The 19,473-nt window shown below is 35.8% G+C and overlaps 1 protein-coding gene across 4 annotated transcripts in view; it reads left to right on the top strand.

Annotated features, from left to right (window-relative positions):
- KYNU (kynureninase) overlaps positions 1 to 19,473 on the top strand; it is a 119,816-nt gene that overhangs the window by 62,409 nt on the left and 37,934 nt on the right. For all 4 annotated transcript variants that reach the window (XM_087950080.1, XM_026673517.2, XM_087950082.1 and 1 more), the window contains exons 5-8: positions 249 to 310; positions 2,448 to 2,519; positions 5,051 to 5,125; positions 8,409 to 8,555. In XM_087950080.1, the coding sequence (XP_087806206.1) occupies positions 249 to 310; positions 2,448 to 2,519; positions 5,051 to 5,125; positions 8,409 to 8,555 (356 nt within the window). The remainder of the gene's footprint in view (positions 1 to 248; positions 311 to 2,447; positions 2,520 to 5,050; positions 5,126 to 8,408; positions 8,556 to 19,473) is intronic.

Here is a 19,473-nt window from a genome sequence, read left to right as displayed (position 1 = left end):
TACTTCATTTGCCACACTAGACTGGTAAAAAATAAATATTTTCCTGCTAAAGTAGCGTATTGAGATGGTCAGGAAAACATTTTCATTTCATTGGTCCATTGTGACACATCCAAGACATATTTACCTTTCAGTCATTAGAGAGACTTTGACAGCAAGCTAATATCGTGGGGATTTGAACATCATTGGAGCAGACCTTGTGGAGGACAAAAGCAAAAAAATAAGGAAACATCTGTGAAATTGCTTTTCAGGGGCTCGTAATGAGGAGGTAGCATTAATGAATGGTTTGACAGTTAATCTACATCTCCTAATGGTAAGTCATAATAACCTACATAGTGTCTAGCTATGTGAAACTATGCAATGGATAGTCCAGAATTTGTTTGTGCATCTGTTGAGAGAACAATACAATGTGTTACCTCTAGCTGGATTAAAATTTGTCCCTTGGTATTTGGGCTTAGGAATTCTGAGTAATGTACTAAAATAATTATCCTAGGTTTACAAACAACACCCCCCAAAAAAAAAAAAAAAAAAGGTAGGATGTGTTATATATCACTAAGGTGAAAATTGACATGAGTGATAGTAGTGATGGAATGAAGTGACTCATTGCTTGCCTTCAAATCATAGCAATAATATTTTGGGCTGTCAAAGTGCTTTGACATGGAGCTAATCAATACTTAGCTTTCAAATGTCATGGAAACTTTTCCTAAAACAAGATATGCAAGCATGTACTTACAAAAAAGAACTAGAAGATAGCTACTCAACTCCTATGTACATCCTCCTCTTGGGTATTTGGTATCACAGAACATGAAAACAGTGTGAGGGTTTGCTAGGTCTTAATTATCAGATAATAGAGGAAACTAGCAAACTTCCTGCTCATATAAGTCTATGATAGGATAGGCTTGATTTTTGTAGAAAGAGCAAGTATACCTTAAATATCATGTTAAAATATCATGCTCAAAAATAGGTTATATGTAGTGTTTGTTTTGGAAAATTTAGCCCAAGCTCACTGAATTTTATTTCTCTGTGATTTATGGCCCATTTCCCCCCTATTTTATTATTTTTTGTTTGATATTTTGGCATGTTAGTTTCTCATATTATTTAGAGAAAAAAATGGGAAACTAATTTTTCTAGAACTATCTTTTGATTCTGGTCCAAACTGTGATGCCCAGCCTTTGATATGATTGAAATTAAATCTGGCTCTGTACCATGGCACCAAATGAGGCCAGATGGATAGCTGTGGTTAGTGCATATGCTTATTTTTTAAATGCATACAATAAAAAATGTTGGTTTCTAAATAACATCAACAGATTCTAATCAGGCAGTTAAAACAGAATTTAAAAGTATGCACAACTCTTGCTTCCATGTGCCTCTTTAAAGTGACATTTTGATTGTTACCCTGACATTCTTCAGAAGCTATTACAATGCAAAGTAACTTATTTGTCAAGAAACTATGGAGTTATTTCTTTCAAATTTCCAGAAGTGAAAGGAACACAAAACTTTAGGGATACATAGAGTAGAACTACATTTCTGCACTTTTTGAGAAACACTATACTACTTTCTGTATATACATTGATCTTGTATAGATGTTGAATAGAAATTGATCATAACAGAATAATATAGTGACATTTCTATCTAGCAGCTCATCTTTTCATAAGTGTTCTGAATTTTTTTTATGTATGCTGTATTTATATATAGCACATATCTTAGAACAGCTTGTTCTAATGTATTCTCCAAGTAACATTCTGAAATATACTAGATTTTATTATTCCATTTTATATGTTCTAAGAGGGTTTTTTTATACAATTCTTTTGTTAGACAGAAACATCAGGCAATATATCAACAGATGTTGTTATACTGTAATACTCATAAACCCTCTTTTTTTGTTAATGCTAGTTAATGTAGATGGAATTTGGTTACATTTGGGATGCCACTATGTGCCCATTCCTATTTTAGGACAGAATTTACAAATTTGCCATACAGCAAGCAAATTGAGAAAAATGTTGCTTTGCATTTGAATTCCTATAGCATCTTCAAGTAATTTGATTTCCTTCTGCAGTAAAAAAAACCTTTATGGAGAAATATGCTAATTATCTTCACTGCCTATAAGAAAATATATAGAACATCTGGATATCTGATTGTATGATATAAAGAGAAACTTGTATATATCGATTACTTTATAAGAGCCATGGTGGTACAGTGGTTGGAATGCTATAGTTCGATTCTCACCGGCTTAAGGTTGACTCAGCCTTCCATCCTTCCAAGGTTGGTAAAATGAGGACCCAGATTGTTGGGGGCAATACACTGACTCTGTAAACTGCTTAGAGAGAGCTGTAAAGTACTGTGAAGCAATATACAGTATAAGTCTATGTGCTATTGCCCTTGCTATCTTTTCAGTAGGTTAATAAATGTTTCATTTTAGATAACATAAATCTGCTGTTTTATTTTTACAGTTGACATTTTTTAAGCCTACGTTCTATCGCCATAAAATCCTTTTAGAAGCCAAAGCATTTCCTTCTGATCATGTAAGCAATTAATATTTCAACATATTTATGCTATACAATTTTGTATGTTGCAAAAACTATTTATTGGACATTTTAATTATTATTTTAAATAAACCTTAAAACTCCCAGTTAAACACAATACTTTTGAGATTGACATTTTTTTTTACTGATTGGCCTTTTTTGTTGTTGCTGTTCAAATAAAAATTGTATGGGAGTAAAAGATTGAATTGCCACACTGATTGATTCGTCTTTTAAAGATACTGAGCAAGCTATTGACCTAAATCAACAACAGGTTGTAAATGTTTTATTAATTCTTGTTGCTGTTTTACTTTATGAAACCAAATCAATACAAAGCTCACACCATTAACAGTTTTATATCCCCAGACAGATAGAAAAATTCCTGTTGAGGCTGCTTTAGATTACTAAGTCAAACATCATTTGTGTGCTACAAAGTAGGACAATAGTCAATGCATCACGGATTATTACACATTTATCTTCACTTTTGTGAGTCACCACTGATATCTCAAACTTAACAAAATGCTTGGAAATTAATGAGAAATTTGTTCAATTAAACATTATAACATTCCGTCCAGTAAACTTATCATATGGGGTAATACAGATCAATTGGATTTTTTTTTTACAACAAATACTTAATTGCCATTCATAAGTTGCATATAACACAGCTTCCATTTTTCAAGATACTATGTTTGGGGAAAATATTACTACAAATATTCAGCATTCAAACAGTGACAGGGCCATTAAATCTAAAGTGCTATATGGAATGCAGTTGTAAAGCTGAAAAAAAGTTGCTGATGATAACATGGGATACCAACTACAGACATCCAGTCCTAATTCTTCCTCGTAACTCCATCTGCAAAAGAAAACTCTAATAGTGCTTTGTTCTTCCCAAAGTAGGAAAGACTTAGAAGAAAAAAGGAGACCTTCCCATTGAGCCTTTTCTGTGCTATGACCGGGGTGGGATTCTACCAGTTCTGTCCGGCTCTGTAGAACCGGTAGCTCTGAAGAGCAGCAGACATAGAACTTGTTCGATGTCTGCTGCTGTTTTGGCCCAGCCACCTGACCTTTATTTCCTGCTTTTTCAACCTCAGCTGCTGTGCAAGGCACAGCTATGGTTGAAAAAGCAGGAAAAAAGTGCTTTTTCAAACAATGCTTCCCTGCACGCAGTGCTGCTCAGCTGTCCAGGCGGCAAGCTGATGAAGATTTACACGCGCGTGCAGCGTGCAGGGAAGCACATCGTAAATCACCGAACTGGTAGTTAACCCTGTTGGATCCCACCCCTGGCTATGATCCAGCATTGCTAGTGGATCTATGGGAATGAAGCAGATAGGCAAGCAGATTACATCTGAAGAAATTAGCCTTCCATAGTGCAATCATAGTGAGAGAGAAATGAGCAACCCAGATGGTTATTCCTCATCAAAAGTATCCATCATTTTTGACATTGCCTAAACTGTCCAAGAAGATGGTCAATGATTTTTGTCCAGTCTCCTTTATGGTCTGATATTTCCTGATAATCTCCAAACCAAGTCCTAGGAAACCTAACCAGGGGTGGGATTCAACCAGTGTGACTACGTTTTGCTGCGCACACATGTGAAACAACCTTAAGCTGTGCTGCCCGGACAGCTGAAAAGCGCTGCATGCAGGTGCTCAGGAAATAAAGGACAGGTAAGCGCCCGGGAGGGCGTTGGGCCAAACAGGAGCAAACACAGAACCGTTTTGGTGTCTGCTGCTCTTCAGAGCTACCGGCTCAGTAGAACCGAGCAGAACTGGTAGCATCCCACCCCTGATCCCTACCCTGCTCAGTAGCAGAACCACAGGCAAAGTTGGACATCCCAAAGGTGCTTTTTCAAAAGGCATCTGGACTTTTATTTTTCTTGAACTGAACCTTCTTTATGAACTGAAGAAGCTTCTTGGGTGAGAAGTGAAATGTCTTTAAGGAAAAACAAAGTCCAGTTGTCTTTTAAAAAAGCACTTTTGGGACAACATGACCTGAATGACTGAGAATCTCCATAGACATGGTTGGACAAGTGCTGTCACTCGCTGGGATTATGTATCAGGTTATCTGGTTTCACATATGGTGTGGATCCCTAGTATGTGTTATAAAAATATAGATAATCCCAAGAGGGCACACTCTTTGCTACCATCTAATGGTCAATGGATATTTGATCCCAGGTCTAGTAGCCCTGAAATATGTCTTTGTAAACATGCTAGGTCATAACACAATAATTTATCAAGACAGTTACTTAGCAGTATTCCTATCTTTAGAACCTAAGGAACTGGTTGATACCAGCATAATTTATATGTCTTACACAGTATTATCTACTCTGATTCACAGTGACAGGCATTTCACCCTGCCTACTATTTCATCCTTTAAATCACAAATGCCAGTCATTTAATCTACTGTAAAACTCTTTCATGCAGACTTTTGTGTATCCTGAGCCAAATGTATGTATTAATTGTTGTTTATAACAAAATGATTTTTGTTTTGCTTTTACATCTGTTCACTTTTTTAAAGTCATTTTTTTTCTCCACAGTATGCTGTTGAGTCCCAGCTCCAGTTTCATGGGCTTGATAGGGAGAAGAGTATGCTTATGATTCAACCACGAAAGGTTTGTGGAACATGGTTTGCCTCATGCTAGACCACTCAGGGCCTTCGGCATGTATGAAGCCCTCAGCGCACCACTTGAAGCATAAAAAAAAATGGTACCATTGTATTTTGGCAGCAAAATGGCTAAATTTCACTCAGACTATTTTTCTTCAGCAAAAAGCTTGATCCTCTTGAAACTCAAAAACATTCCATGGTTGCAATTTTTCAGGCTAATTGCATGGGTGGGGGAGATTGACCCTGCCAGCTTCCCAATAGACTTTCTAGAGAAACTGGCAGGAAAGGTTGAAAATGGTGATCATATTATCACAGTGTTTTGCAAACCCGTCATAAGTGTGAACGGCTGCCAACGGAACAGATTGTGATTTCATGGCTGCAGGGGTGCTTGGATGGCCAACAATCTGAAGACCGATCATAACCAGCATTCACCCAGAACCATTGTATCTTTGAATGGTTGTAGGTTGAGGACTACCTATAATTATTTATATGGAAAATATATATTTTTAGACCAAAGCACAGTCCTGCTGAATTTGAACAAAGTTTTCATGATGAAAGCTAATCAACAGATGGATTTTAAGGAAGGAAATGTTGCTGCCTCATTATCTACTTCATTTGCCACACTAGACTGGTAAAAAATAAATATTTTCCTGCTAAAGTAGCGTATTGAGATGGTCAGGAAAACATTTTCAAAAAGCTTGATCCTCCTGAAACTCAAAAACATTCCATGGTTGTAATTTTTCAGGCTAATTGTGGCCCTTTTTGGTTTTTCACAGGTTTTGGTCAGAAATTGGAGTAGGAAGTCTTGGGGGATAACTGCTCCCCCAAGGATGAGAATAATCCTCATCCTCATCCTTAAACCCTAGGAAAACAACTCCCAAATTTCTTTTTTTAAGGGTTCTACATAAAGTTATTTTATATTAATAAGCTTCACATTAATTTCTTCCTAAATGTGGAGATAAGGATGACTGTGATTCCCAGCAGCTTGTTTACCAGTAGCTTACATGCTTTTATAGCAAGGGTAGATACATTTATTCGTTAATTTATTGTTAACTTCTTTCTGAAAGAAAAGCTGATGTTAAGAGTACTGTTCCTCTAGTTTTCTCTGCTTAATTTTTTTTTTCTTAAGTGATGCTCAGGGTAGTTTCACTTGAGGCAATAACCAGAAGGTAGAAACCACATGATTTGGGTATGAGACATTCATGCATTGGACACTTGTACAAGGTTTCTCAACCTTGGCTACTTTAAGATGCTACAGTTCTTAACAAAAACCTGTTATGACTGAAATATTGTCATCGTATTACTGCAGTAGTCATGGTAAACTTTCTGGTTAGGAAAGAAGTGATTTCCAAATTTATATTAAAAAAATGCATTCCAGTTGTTTGACATGAAGAACTTTTAGTACTTTTCAGTAGAACGGCTGATGACCTTTTGATTCCAGAAGAAAAGTTTGTCAGCGAAGAAACTCTTCTCAAGTTCTTGATAGATGTTCAAAGATAATTAATGATAATAGAAATTACTTTCAAATTAGTAAATCTTAGGCCATTTTTTTGCAGTGATGTATTTAACTTAATTTGAAGTTTGCGTTGCTTAATTGATCCCTTGGTGATGATATGTTTTACATCATCTCTTGCAGTGAGGAAGTAAAGAAGGGTTGGAATGATTTTGGCTTTAAAGCATCAAAAGATCTTGGGGTGTTTTTTTTTCTTCATTGAATGTTTTTCTTTAGTTATTAACTTCAGAGTTTTGTCATCTTTGGATTATTTGAATCTTATTGTTCTGAAATAAAAATAACATTGAGTGAAACATTTAATAGCTTTCTGTGGGATATGGGCTGTTTCTGAAAGTATCAAGAGGAATGTATCAGTTAGCTTCAGTCTTGGTGCCGTTAATAATCTTTTAATCTTGTTGTTTGCATGCTGAATTTGGCAAAAAAAAATTAAACCCTAAGGTTGCCAAATAAGAACTTTGTGTGACAGGAAAAAAAAAAGATATATTCATTCATTCCATTTACTCCTGGGCTCTTTTATTAACCATTTCTTCTTTTCAGTCCCCTAACAATAGTTGTTTTTTTGCAAAATCCTATTCACCAATAATCACAATGATTTATCTTCATAATACTGGTAAAATTATATTTGGTATTTTCACAGCACTTTTTAAGTGCTGTGAATGTTTTACATGGATTCTTGGAAGTCCTTATAAAAAAGTTTAAAGGTTAAGTATTGGGCTGACATAACTTTACTATTAGGTCAACTTCTCAGCATTAATTTTAACAATTCAGAGAAACTGGAAAAAAATAAGAAAAATTTCAGAGGTGGAGAGAATAATCTTTATGAAGGAAGTCAAAGGAGCTGGACCTTGAGGACAGAAAACTCAAGAGGGGTAGGAGAGCATATTTCAATCGCTGAAAGAATTTCACACAGAAAAAGTCAAAAGCTGTTCCTTAACACTCCAAAGGGCAGGGCATTGAGGAATGGATTTCAAGTATAGGAAGGAAGACTATAAATGCATGTTAGAAGAATCAAGGGGGCTGAACTTGACTTTCCCACAAGCTAACTTGAAAACTAGTTAAACAAGCACAGAGAAATTGAGGAATTCCTGCAAAGCCACTTATTAGAGAAAAAAGACCAGCCTACAAAAATGATTCCAGCAAATGCAGCATATCAGAAGCAAAACCTTAATATAAGTTTGAAAATTAGGAATGTGTGTAATATATATATTTCTTTGCTTTACGCGATTGAAGTTACACAGTGGGACAGTCCATTCTTGTTGGGGGAAAGGAATGTAGTCTCTCCCCCTCCCCCTTCTCCTCCCCCCTTCTCTTTCTCTCCACTGAGCTCCCATTAGAGACTTAAAGGTGTAGTTGTCTTCTGCAACTATTCCTCCATTGCAGAAATTCCTTAAACTTATAATGAATAATTCTCACTGATACAACCCCTCCATGAAAAGTTCTAGGAGCTATACATTTGTCCACCTCTTTGTATCTTTTTTTAAAATCCAAATGATTAATTCCACTTTGAAGTATTCAGGCAAATAAGTAAAGTATATAAGGAAGCAAAATGAACCGTAATTTAAAAAAAAAAAACTCAAAAGCTTAAGGTAATGATGACTTACCTATTTAAAAGCTTCTCCGGGGTTCCTAGTTTTGTATCTCACTGCAATTTTAAGAATTTGTCTTTGATGGCTTCCTACACTCAGCAAGTCATATCGTAAAAAATACATTATGAAATAAAAATGACAATTCCATTACTTCCAGGGCTGATATAAAATATGTTCTAACTTTATTTCAGGGAGAAGAAACCTTGAGAACTGAAGATATCCTTGATATAATTGAGAAGGAAGGAGACACAATTGCTGTAATTCTTTTCAGTGGGGTGCAGTACTACACTGGGCAGCTGTTTGACATACCAAGGATAACAAAAGCTGGTCAAACCAAGGTATAGTTACTGACAAGCTCCTTAGATTAGTCTTCCCAAAACCTAACAATGGGTAGATGAGTCAGAAGTGCCAGTCCCATAATTTGAGTCAGCCAGGTCTGGGAGTTGAAGTTACTAGTACTTTTAGATATGAATTTTCCCTACGCTCTACTAAACTCCTTTTCATGGAGTAAAGCGGAGTGAATTGAAGAAAAATGTCAGTCAATACGGTGATAATAGAAATCAAATCATGTATTCCTAATGTTGATTGGTCAGTCCTTCTCAGATTTTAACATATATTGAAATTGATAAATAATGCTGATATTTCTGGAAAGCATTTTAAAATGCCAGTTCTTCAATTTTCCAATCCGAGGCATAGCACTGAAGGTAAATTTAATTAAACAAAAAAAAATTCTACTGACATTAAGCTAGAGAGTTAAATAATTACCATGAATATATTATGCAGAGTTTCAGAATTATACATTTCTAACCTGTACATTTTTGTTTGTTTAAAACTACCTACTTCACTCTGAATTAGATGTGCTTTCTACTGATTGGCTTATTTAATGCCTAGACAACCTGTGCATTAAATATTACATAAGGGCTGTCAAACTTGCGGCCCACGGATGTGTCATGTGCTGGCTACATCCATACCCAGTTTAGCAAAGGGGAAAAAAGTTGTGATACATCACGTAGTGATGCTGTGACACCTTGAGTTTGATATCCCCATATTATATGGTATTGGAATGCCTTTTTACATTTGTGAAGAAGTTAAAATGCATTTATTCTACCGAGAAGAGAGACTGTAATGTAAACAGTAAGATTAATATAGCTACAATATTTTCATGTGAATAATGGAAATTTTGCAAATAATAAGAGAATCAATATTCTTATATTGTACAAGTGAAGATAAGAAGTACCTGCACTTGTACAGTATAAGGTAGAATTGGAAAGTATCTGGTTTCTTTAATTCTTTTCCATTTCTTATCAGTCGTCTTCCGGCTACTACACCTAGAAGTGTTTAGTTGCAAGAAGGTAAATTGAGAATATATATCACTGTGCAACTACATTAAATTTTTTTATATACTCCATTGTTTTGATCTAGTATCTAAATTTTCAGCTTCAAAATTCTGGAAAAAGCTTTTCCCTATCCTTTGAAAAGAGTAAGTTACAAATATATAATAGAATATAATAGAATTCTTTACTGACCAAGTGTGATTAGGCACATAAGGAATTTGTTTCCTATGGAAAAGCTCTCAGTGTACATACAAGCAACGTGATAGATAATTCATGATCAAAATCTTAAAATACAATCATCATAAATAATAAAATACAATACTCGGTGATAGTCATAGGATACTATATAAGCAATCAACATAAATCATATAAAGTTATAATCATAAGAAGCTAAGAAAATAGTTAACAGGAAAGATGAGAAGGATAATAGTAATACAGTCCTACTAGGTGGTTTGACATCCCAGGGCATAAGACAGTGTTGTGGCAATTTGTTGTTTAGCAGAGTGATAGTATGGGGGGGAAAACAGCCCATATGTCTAGTTGTTTTGGCAAGCTCAAACTTTGCAATAGGAATAGAAAAGAATGTAGGTGAAAAATGAAAATGTCATGGAGCCTTAGGTAATGGCACAGCATAGTACCCTAATGAAGTAGTCCTTGCTGAATGGCTAGTCACTTAACAACCATTTAAAGTTATGGCGGGCTTCAGAAAAGCTACTTATGACCTGTCCACTGAAGTTACAGTTGACACACACCCAGAGAGAGACATAGACACATAAACAGACACACCATAGTCATATGATGGCATTTCAGGTGCTTAGCAAAACAGCTTCCATTTACAACTGTAATTAGTGACTTTTTTGCTGATTTCCAGCCCATTGGTTATGTTGGATTCATTTAATGATCACATGATTCGCTTAATGATTATGGTGAATCATTTTACAACCATCATAAAAAGAGTCATAACATTGAGTCAGGTCGTGTGGTGACCTGCTTAATGATTGCAATGGCTTAACGATCAAAATTCTGGGTTCATTTGTGGTGGTAAGTTGAGGACTTCCTGTCTATTTTTAAAGTCAGTTGTGTAATTAATTGCTAAAAATTACGTACTTGATAGAGGCCCAACTTTTGCATTCTGCAGTTATTTTCCTAACTAACATAAAATTTTGGAATATATTTTGGAAATACACCACATTGTTCTTCAGTACTGAACCAGGTCTTACTAGTGGTTTGTCCTGATCCTTTCAAGAAATACATTAAGTGATCACATGTTCCAAATATATATTTCTGTGTTTTCCTTCCATGATTTCATATCATTGGGGATGTCTCCATTGGGACAACTTAGGAATGTCCCCATTGTGCAACATCCATTCTACAAGATTCCACTCAACAATCTTTTGCATCACTTCCTGGAGGTACTAGGGAATGAACTTAGAAACGTAGGCATATATAAAGTGCACCAAAGGTACAGTTCTATAGCTCCTAAGATAATGTATATTGGTTTCTGGACCTTGAAGCAAAAAAGGATCACAGAAGGGAATCCAATAGCAAATAACTTCTGCCATCCCACTTAAACTTAAACCTCCATTTCTACAAAAGAATAGACTCTTTAGTCATCTGATTGATACAGTTTAAATTTAATTTCTTCCATAGAAGACCTTTTTAAAATTAATTTGTATGATAGATTAGAATAGAGTAGAGTAGAATAGAATAGAATAGAATAGAATAGAATAGAATAGAATAGAATACTTTATTGGCCAAGTGTGATTGGACACACAAGGAATTAGTCTTGGTGTAAATGCTCTCAGTATACATAAAAGATACATTCGTTAAGAATCCAGAATCATAACGTACAACACTTAATGATAGTCATAGGGTACAATCAGCAATCAAATCATACCAGGAAACAGTCAATATAAATCATAAGGATACAAGCAACAAAGTTACAGTCCTACAATCAAAAGTGGGAGGGGATGGGTGAATAGAAGATTAACAGTAATGGTAGTGCAGACTTTGTAATAGTTGAACAGGGTTGAGGGAATTATTTGTTTAGCAAAGTGATGGCTTTTGGGGAAAAACTGTTCTTGTGTCTAGTTCTGGTGTGCAATGCTCTATAGTGTCATTTTGAGGGAAGGAGTTGAAACAGTTTATGTCCAGGATGTGAGGGGTCTATAAATATTTTCACATATTTTCTTTTTGACTCGTGCAGTATACAGGTCCTCGATTGAAGGCAAGTGGGTAGTAACTGTTTTTTCTGCAGTCCTAATTACTCTCTGAAGTCTGTGTCTGTCCTGTTGGGTTGCAGAACCAAACCAGACAGTTATAGAAGTGCAGATGATAGACTCAATAATTCCTCTGTAGAACTGTATCAGCAGCTCCTTGGGCAGTTTGAGCTTTCTGAGTTGGCGCAGAAAGAACATTCTTTGTTGTGCTTTTTTGATGGCATTTTTGATGTTAGGTGTCCATTTTAGGTCATGTGATATAGTAGAACCTAGAAATTTGAAGGTCTCTACTGTTGATATTGTGTTGTCTAGTATTCTAAGAGGTGGTAGTATGGGAGGGTTTCTTCTAAAGTCTACCACCATTTCCATGGTTTTGAATGTGTTCAGTTCCAGATTGTTCTGGTTACACCATGAGGCAAGTTGTATCACCTCCTGTCTGTATGCAGATTCATCATTGTCTCGAATGAGACCAATCACTGTTGTGTCATCAGCAAACAATGATGATTGTTCTTCCTTCACAAATTCCTTTTTGCAAATTCTTTGTTTTTAAGCTTTCTGTGAAATTATTGGAAACACACATTCCTTTAAGACTCATCTTTCAGGGTGATTGAGTTTTGTAAAAAATTTTCAGCAGAGCATACATATGCTAGCAGTAACTATAATTTTTTTATCACAACAAATCCTTTCATGTTGTTCATGTCCACCAAGCAACACCCACAGAACCGGTAGTAAAAAAATTTGAATCCCACCACTGGAACAGACTCATACCTATGATAGTTGTAGTGTCCCAGGGTCATGTGATCACCTTTTGCAACCTTCTGACAAACAAAGTCAATGGAGAAATCAAATTCACTTAACAACCATTTTACCAACCTAGGAAGTACAGTTAACAACTGTGGTAAGAAAGGTCATAAAATGGTGTAAAATTCACTTAACTGCTTCACTTAGCAATATAAATTTTGGGCTCAGTTGTGGTCATAAGTCAAGACCATCTGCATACATATTGATTCAAAACTTCTTCAGCATGATTTAAACCACTGACATGGATTTTTTTAATGCTTTAGAAATAGTCTTTTAACTGTCCCTGTAAGAAAAGATTCATGATATGTTTCCTCAGCAAGGAATCCAGGAGTTGTTTTTTTCCTCAGCTTGGTCAAATTTTGCTGCATTTTTCTTCACCCAGACTGCTGTGTGAATTTCTGGTGATGCTGACACCATTCGTATTCAGCTCAGCAGTTGAACAGGAAACAGGCAGATTACTGACTATATCACCTCCATGAGGGAACTCATATTCCCCAGCCTTGGGGAATTTACTAAAAAGACAGGCTCTGTGGACACATTTCTGGGATTTGTTTTAACCTCAGGGATCAGGAAGAATAATAGTCAATTAAGTTTTCTTATCGCGAGGTCAGCCGAATTTCAGAAGGTATTGGAAATACTTGTTTTATCTATGCATACACTATAAAAAACATATGGAGAAAGGGAAGGATGCATTCTAAATACAATGACAAAACCCTCGTTTCATTGACTAGGAAAATTTGCACATAGGTGGTTGGTCCCTTTCATTAAAAAGCACTTTAAAAATTACATTCAATTCATTCATAAAGCATATCTTTCTTAGACATTAAACCTTTGATTTTCTTAAGGCATTACAATGGTGGATTAATAACATATTCCCTCCCATCTATGAGATTTCAAGAGCTTTGAGTAGGTTCTTTGGCTATGTTGTGTGGTAGAGTCATTGACTGCAGACCAATCGGACAGAGTGGTATGTCTAGTTTCTGTATTTTTGGTTCTCCATAAAAATGTGAGAGGATGGATTCACAGTTTTTCACATAGCATTGCTCTTCTTCCATAATTTGTTCCCTCTCAGCTATATCATTGAGGGTTTACGCACAAGATAGTGGCAGGTGTACATTTCTGGGAGATGAAAGAAAATTATATTTGCATAAACATGGTTGGGGTCTTTCAAAAAAATACTGTGTTCGCCTATTTCCTTTTCCTATTGCTTTCAGAAATTGCTTGTTAACTGCTTCTCAGCTTTTAAAACCTTTGGATCAACATGTTTTACAGCACTGGGTGAGTTTCCTTCAATCCTTTGTGAAAGAAGTTTTAACTACAAGTTTAAGGACTTAAAATAATTTTGGAATAAACAGCAAAAGGTTGATTAGAACTTTGATTCTGATAAGTTATAAATGAACTAAGGGTCCAGGTGGATTTGAAATAAGATTTTAATTATAAGAAACCATCCCATAAGAAAATCTTTTGTTTTGAATTCTCTTTTAGAAAAAATGTAGGATGAGATCTTGAAGGTTGAACATGAGAGAGCCAGAAAGAACTAAGGGTTTTAATGAAAGGAGAAGAACACTTAAATTTGACTTATTGAAACAGAACAGAGCAAAGTACTTTAATATTCAACATATTGAAAGATATTTTTGAACAATAGATGCAGAGGTTAATTTTAAGAGTCTGTGACTCTATATGCAGGCTATATCTAAGGAAGAAAAGCAAGTTTTATCTGATAAGGAGACAGAGTTGAAAGTGGATTTTTATAAGAATAACATGGAAAAAAAGATGCTGTATTACTATGTATGCAAAAGAAACTGGCTGATTAAAATGAAAAAAGGATTTGCATATAACAAAACCAAAAAGGGTGACCTGTGTAACTTTCTTAGACTGGCTTTATAAAAAGAGACTTGTTAAAGCTTTGAAGAATTTTGTGAGAAGGGACAAAGAAAAAAAATGAAAAGTAATCAAGTTCTAGGACATTATTTGAACGAACAGAAGATTTAGCTCATTAAAACTGAAAAGGGAAGACAATGAAGCAAATATAAAACAATACCAACCAAGCCAGATAGGTCAATCAAAAACATTATCTACAACAATCTTGATCAGGACACTTTGCATAAAGCTGCATTATAAAGCCAGAAAACCCCACTTCTACTTCTCGGTGCACTAATATTATTTAATTTGGAAATAAAATGCTTGTAAGAAAAACAAGCAGAACGAACATAAAAATCCTCACACTGTAGTTCTGGTCTATGTGTACACTATCTTCCAATAGCTTAGAAACCTTTAATAATTTCACACTTTCCAACAAAATATTAGCTAGGATGTGGGTTCCAACATATTTGAAGGGCTGAGAGCCACACCTTAGTTTTCTGGTTTTCTGCAGATTGCTTCTTTAGCCCCTGAGTTAATGGTGGCAGTCTCATGGCTTGCTGAATGATTTTTCCCAAGTTCTTTGGAGATTTATTATTGTGGAACCATTGACATGAATCCAATAAATAAATAACAAAGGATATCATAGGAAGAGTTAAGGCTGAAATGCTGGGAGTGATTTTCTTTTAAATGAAAAAAAAATGAAAATGAAAAATGAAAAAAAAAACCAAAAGAGGTCAGGGCCAGCTGTTGTGACATAAAGCTATGTCCTTTTTGTTTGCGTGTGTATGTATGGATAGAATGGAGGTTATGGCGCATTTTGATGCAATCTCAGGATCCTGTAGATAACTCTGCACAAATCATACCATGTACGCAATGCTCAAATGCCGAATTTCAAAAGAACAATTCTGATACCCAATTGTAATTTTGCCAAAAATGGCATTGGAAATTGGCCATTTTGTTGCTTTGTTGGCATTCAATACAATATAATACAAAAGTATGTACTGCATATGCATTGCAGATAGTGTGGCTATCTGCTGCCAAATGCAAAAACTATGTTGCTTTGTTTTACTTATTGTGCTCTGCAGACAAATTGCCAGGTGAAAAAAGGGTTCATTCTCAATGTGAATTTTCTTTAGAATAGAATAATAGAGTTGGAACCTTGGAGGTCTTCCAGTCCAACCCTCTGCTTAAGCAGGAGTCCCTATACCAGGTCAGATGATAAAGGTTGTCCGGTCTCTTTTTTAAAAACAAATCTGGAGTAGTAGCCAGAAAAATATGGTTTTTTACTATTTATATTTTCATAAGCTACATTGAAATACGTTCCTTTTTTGCCGGTTCAGTTCCTGGATACTTTTAAAAGCTTTCACTGAAAAAGTCTATTTCATTATTATTTCCTTTTTTTAAAAGTTTGGCTACCTTTCCAACAAAAGCCATGAAAGAAATCAGGTTGAAATTTGAATAACAGCAATAAGAAAGTATTTCTTCTGCAGGAAAATATATTAGACGGTTACTTGCTCTTGCAGTGGAATGAATGGAAAATAGATGCAAAGCAAGAGGATGTGGAAGCTGCTTGGAACAGATGAAAATCTCATGTTCCACTGTGCAATAGAAGCATGTGGAGTTAATGCTAATAGAAAATAAGAAAAAAATAAAAGATTATTGGACAAAACGCCTATAAAATGCAAAACAGAGGGTAAGAGAGTTATTGCATAATGTGTAGAGCAGAAAAAAGTTAGTGGCAAAAAATAAGTCAAAGAGAGCAAGGAAAATGGTTAAGATTAAAAGAGACATAGAAAACTGAGACTGTGTTTGGTGGAAACTAAAAAAAAATACTTTAGAAGTGGATAAAGAGGTCTGATCAAGGAGCCTCCGGTTGAATGAACAGACGTGAAAATAAATGTGTTGAAATAAATTGGACCAGAAGGAATCTCATGCAGAGATTTGTATGAGAATAATAGTGATATATTGAAGAGTAGAATTGAAATAAATACTATAAATGTTAGTGTAGAAGAAAAAATAGCCTTAAAATGAAAAGACACTTCATACTTTGGAGGAAAGCTATGGCAAACCCAGACTGCATATTAAAAAGCAGAGACGTCACCTTGTCAACAAAGATCCATATAGTCAATCATTATTAAAGACTTCAACATTTTAATTTCTTATTAAATCTTAAACCATTCTAATTTACTATTTCAAATATAAATGTTACAATACCATCTTCTGTACCTAGCAGAATCTTTCTTACAGAAGTTTATATTTCATCCTTTGTCCCTAAAAAAAATTCCTCTTCTCCCATCCAGTTTTAAAACTTTGAGGCTTTTCTCCGCCTTTCCCCTTTCTTTCTTCCCCCACCAAATCTTCCTACCCCCCCCTTCTTCTAACCTCTGCCTTGCTGGGATCCCTTCTCTGTTGTGTTCCCTTTTTCTCTTGTTTGCTATCATTATATTTACTTTGCATCATATTTTTCTCTTTCTCAAATGTTTTTTTAGATCTTAAGTCCTTCATTTTCCTTGCTCTCTTCCTTCCTTCTTCCTTAGATAAGTTTTGGGATTCAATAAAGATGGCGTCTTCGTCTTTTCCTTGTTGTTCTTCTTCTGTTTCCATCTATTTCATTGTCTGTTGGTAATTGACCAGCGCCATTTCTAGAAATAGAAAAGCTTTTTCCATACCATCTTTGCAGGCTGCTTTTGTTTGCTCATATTCATCCCTCAGGTCTTCAAAAGGGAAAGCCATTATAAATAAATCTTTTCTTTTCTTTATTCCTCTTTCTTCTTACACCAACCAAATATTCCGAGAAAAAGGTAAAACAATCCCAAAATCCACAATCCTCAATAAATCCAAGCAAGCCAAAATTCCCCCTTCCTCTTCCAGGGGTGGTATCAAACAAATAAAAAGAAAGTCCAAATCTATATTTTAAAGCCTTATTAAAATTATGTTTCTGTCCTCAAATCTTCAAGGCATCTCCTCCAACAAGATCCAGATTTATATATTTTCTTTATCCTCTCCCTTCCGGCTTGATTCCGTCGGGAGGGAGAGTAAACTTTCCTTTCAGCACCTCAAAATAGCCGCTTTTTTTTTTCTCTTGTGGAAAAAATCATCAAAAATCCATCTTTTCCAGGAATTAAATTAGATAAATCTCAAAGCCCTGGGTCGACCAAGAAGAACTTTCACTTTCAATAACTTTATTTAATGTAATAAAATATTGAAGGAAAGGAGGATACAATGTATTTAAACATTTTTGGTGGATAGAATGTGCCAAGCAGAACCGAATTGGGTATTTGTTATGTTGAATGTTAATTTTACTAACTTAGGGGGAGGATAGAAAGGCATCATACTCTGATTAGTGATTTCAGGAGAAATTCTTTTTATTATAAGAAGAGATAGAGGGATAATGAATGGGCAAAAGATATAAATATAATGATTTAATTAAGATGGATTAAATAAGATAGAATTGTGAAGAGTGATATGCGCTGCCCATGCAAAGAGAGGTAACTGGGGCCAAGGTACTTTACTAAAAGATTTTTTTATGTTTGTTTGTGTTTGTTTGTGTTTTATGAGAATAATTTCTGTAGAAAGACAGGAAAAGATTTAAATATGTAATGATTTGTTTGTTGTTGAAATTTTTAATAAAACTTGTTTTAAAAAAAAAAAAGATCCATATAGTCAAAGCTATGGTTTCCCTACTATGTATGGTTGTGAGAGTTGGCCATAAGGTAGGCTGCGTGCCAAAGAATTGATGCTTTCAAACATGATATTCTTCCGATTAAAATCGGAATTCCGATTTTTTTGGGAATCGCCCGGGCGGTGCGAACGGAGCGCGGGCGGGCGGGCGGTGCGAGCGGCGGGCGGTGCGAGCGGAGACCGGGTGGGTGGGCGGGTGGTGCGGGCGGTGCGAGCGGAGCCCGGGCGGGCAGGCGGTGCGAGCGGCGGGCGGTGTGAGCGGAGCCCGGCGGGCGGTGCGAGCGGCGGGCGGTGCGAGCGGCGGGCCGCTGAGCGGCAGGAAAAGGGAGCTGGGCAGCAATTTCTTGGCGCGCGGTGGGGCGTCTCTTTTGGCCGGCCCCGATTTTTTTTTCAGAGGGGAATATCATGCCTGTGCTTTTGAATTGTGGTTCTGGAGAAGACTTTTGAGAATCCCTTGGTCTGCAAGGAGATCAAACCAATCAATCATAAAAGAAACCAACCCTAGCTGTTCTTTGGAAGGACAGATACTGAAGCTGAAGCTCAAATACTTTGGCCACCTAATGAGAAGGGAGGATTCCTTGGGAAAGACCCTGATGTTAGGAAAGATTGAAGGCATAAGGAGAAGGGGATGGCAGAGGATGAGATGGTTTGATAGTGTCATTGATGCAATGAACAATAATTTAGGCAAACTCCAGGAGACAGTGGAGAATGGGGGAGGGGCTGGTGTGCTCTAGTCCATGAGGTCACAAAGAGTCAGACATGACTTAGCAACTGAACAACAAAAACAAAAGAAGAAGAAAAATAATAATAAAAAGGATATCATAAATGTAAAAATATTAAAAGGCTAAGATGGAGATAGGTAACTGGAGAATTATTAAATCATTTATTGCAGCCAAGGTCAGAATTATTATTAAAATATGGAAGGGGTCTGCTTATTGAATGGTTGTGTGACTTGTTTTCAAGTGTTTGAAAGAAGGTCAAACAACTGGACAGAAGAATATGATTATTGTACTTCTGTGCAAAGGAAAATGTAACAAGTGACTACCAAGACTACAGAGGAATTAGTTGTTAACTTTGTTAAGGAAAATTCCAATGTGTTGATTTAGAGAAAATATGTGATAAATGAATATTAAATCTCAAAAGAAATACATGAAGGAAGAATGAATGCATGAAGAGTAGGGGAAAACCAAGAAAGTATTGGTTTAATAAAAAAAAAAAAAAAGAGAAAGCAAAAAAGAGAAGTGAGAACTTGTATGGGCCTGGTGGAAGAAAGGATGGTTTGCAAGGATAATAGCTCATGGAGAGGAATGGATAGTGATGATACAGACTAGATTCAGCCTGTTTGCATTTCATGATTG

This window comes from Notechis scutatus, chromosome 1 (genome assembly GCF_049901735.1).
Source record: "Notechis scutatus isolate UNSWTSFEM ecotype Mainland chromosome 1, rNotScu1.2, whole genome shotgun sequence".
NCBI classification, from domain to species: Eukaryota; Metazoa; Chordata; class Lepidosauria; order Squamata; family Elapidae; genus Notechis; species Notechis scutatus.
Note: the sequence above shows the minus strand (reverse complement) of the source record. Positions and strands in the feature narration are given on the sequence as shown.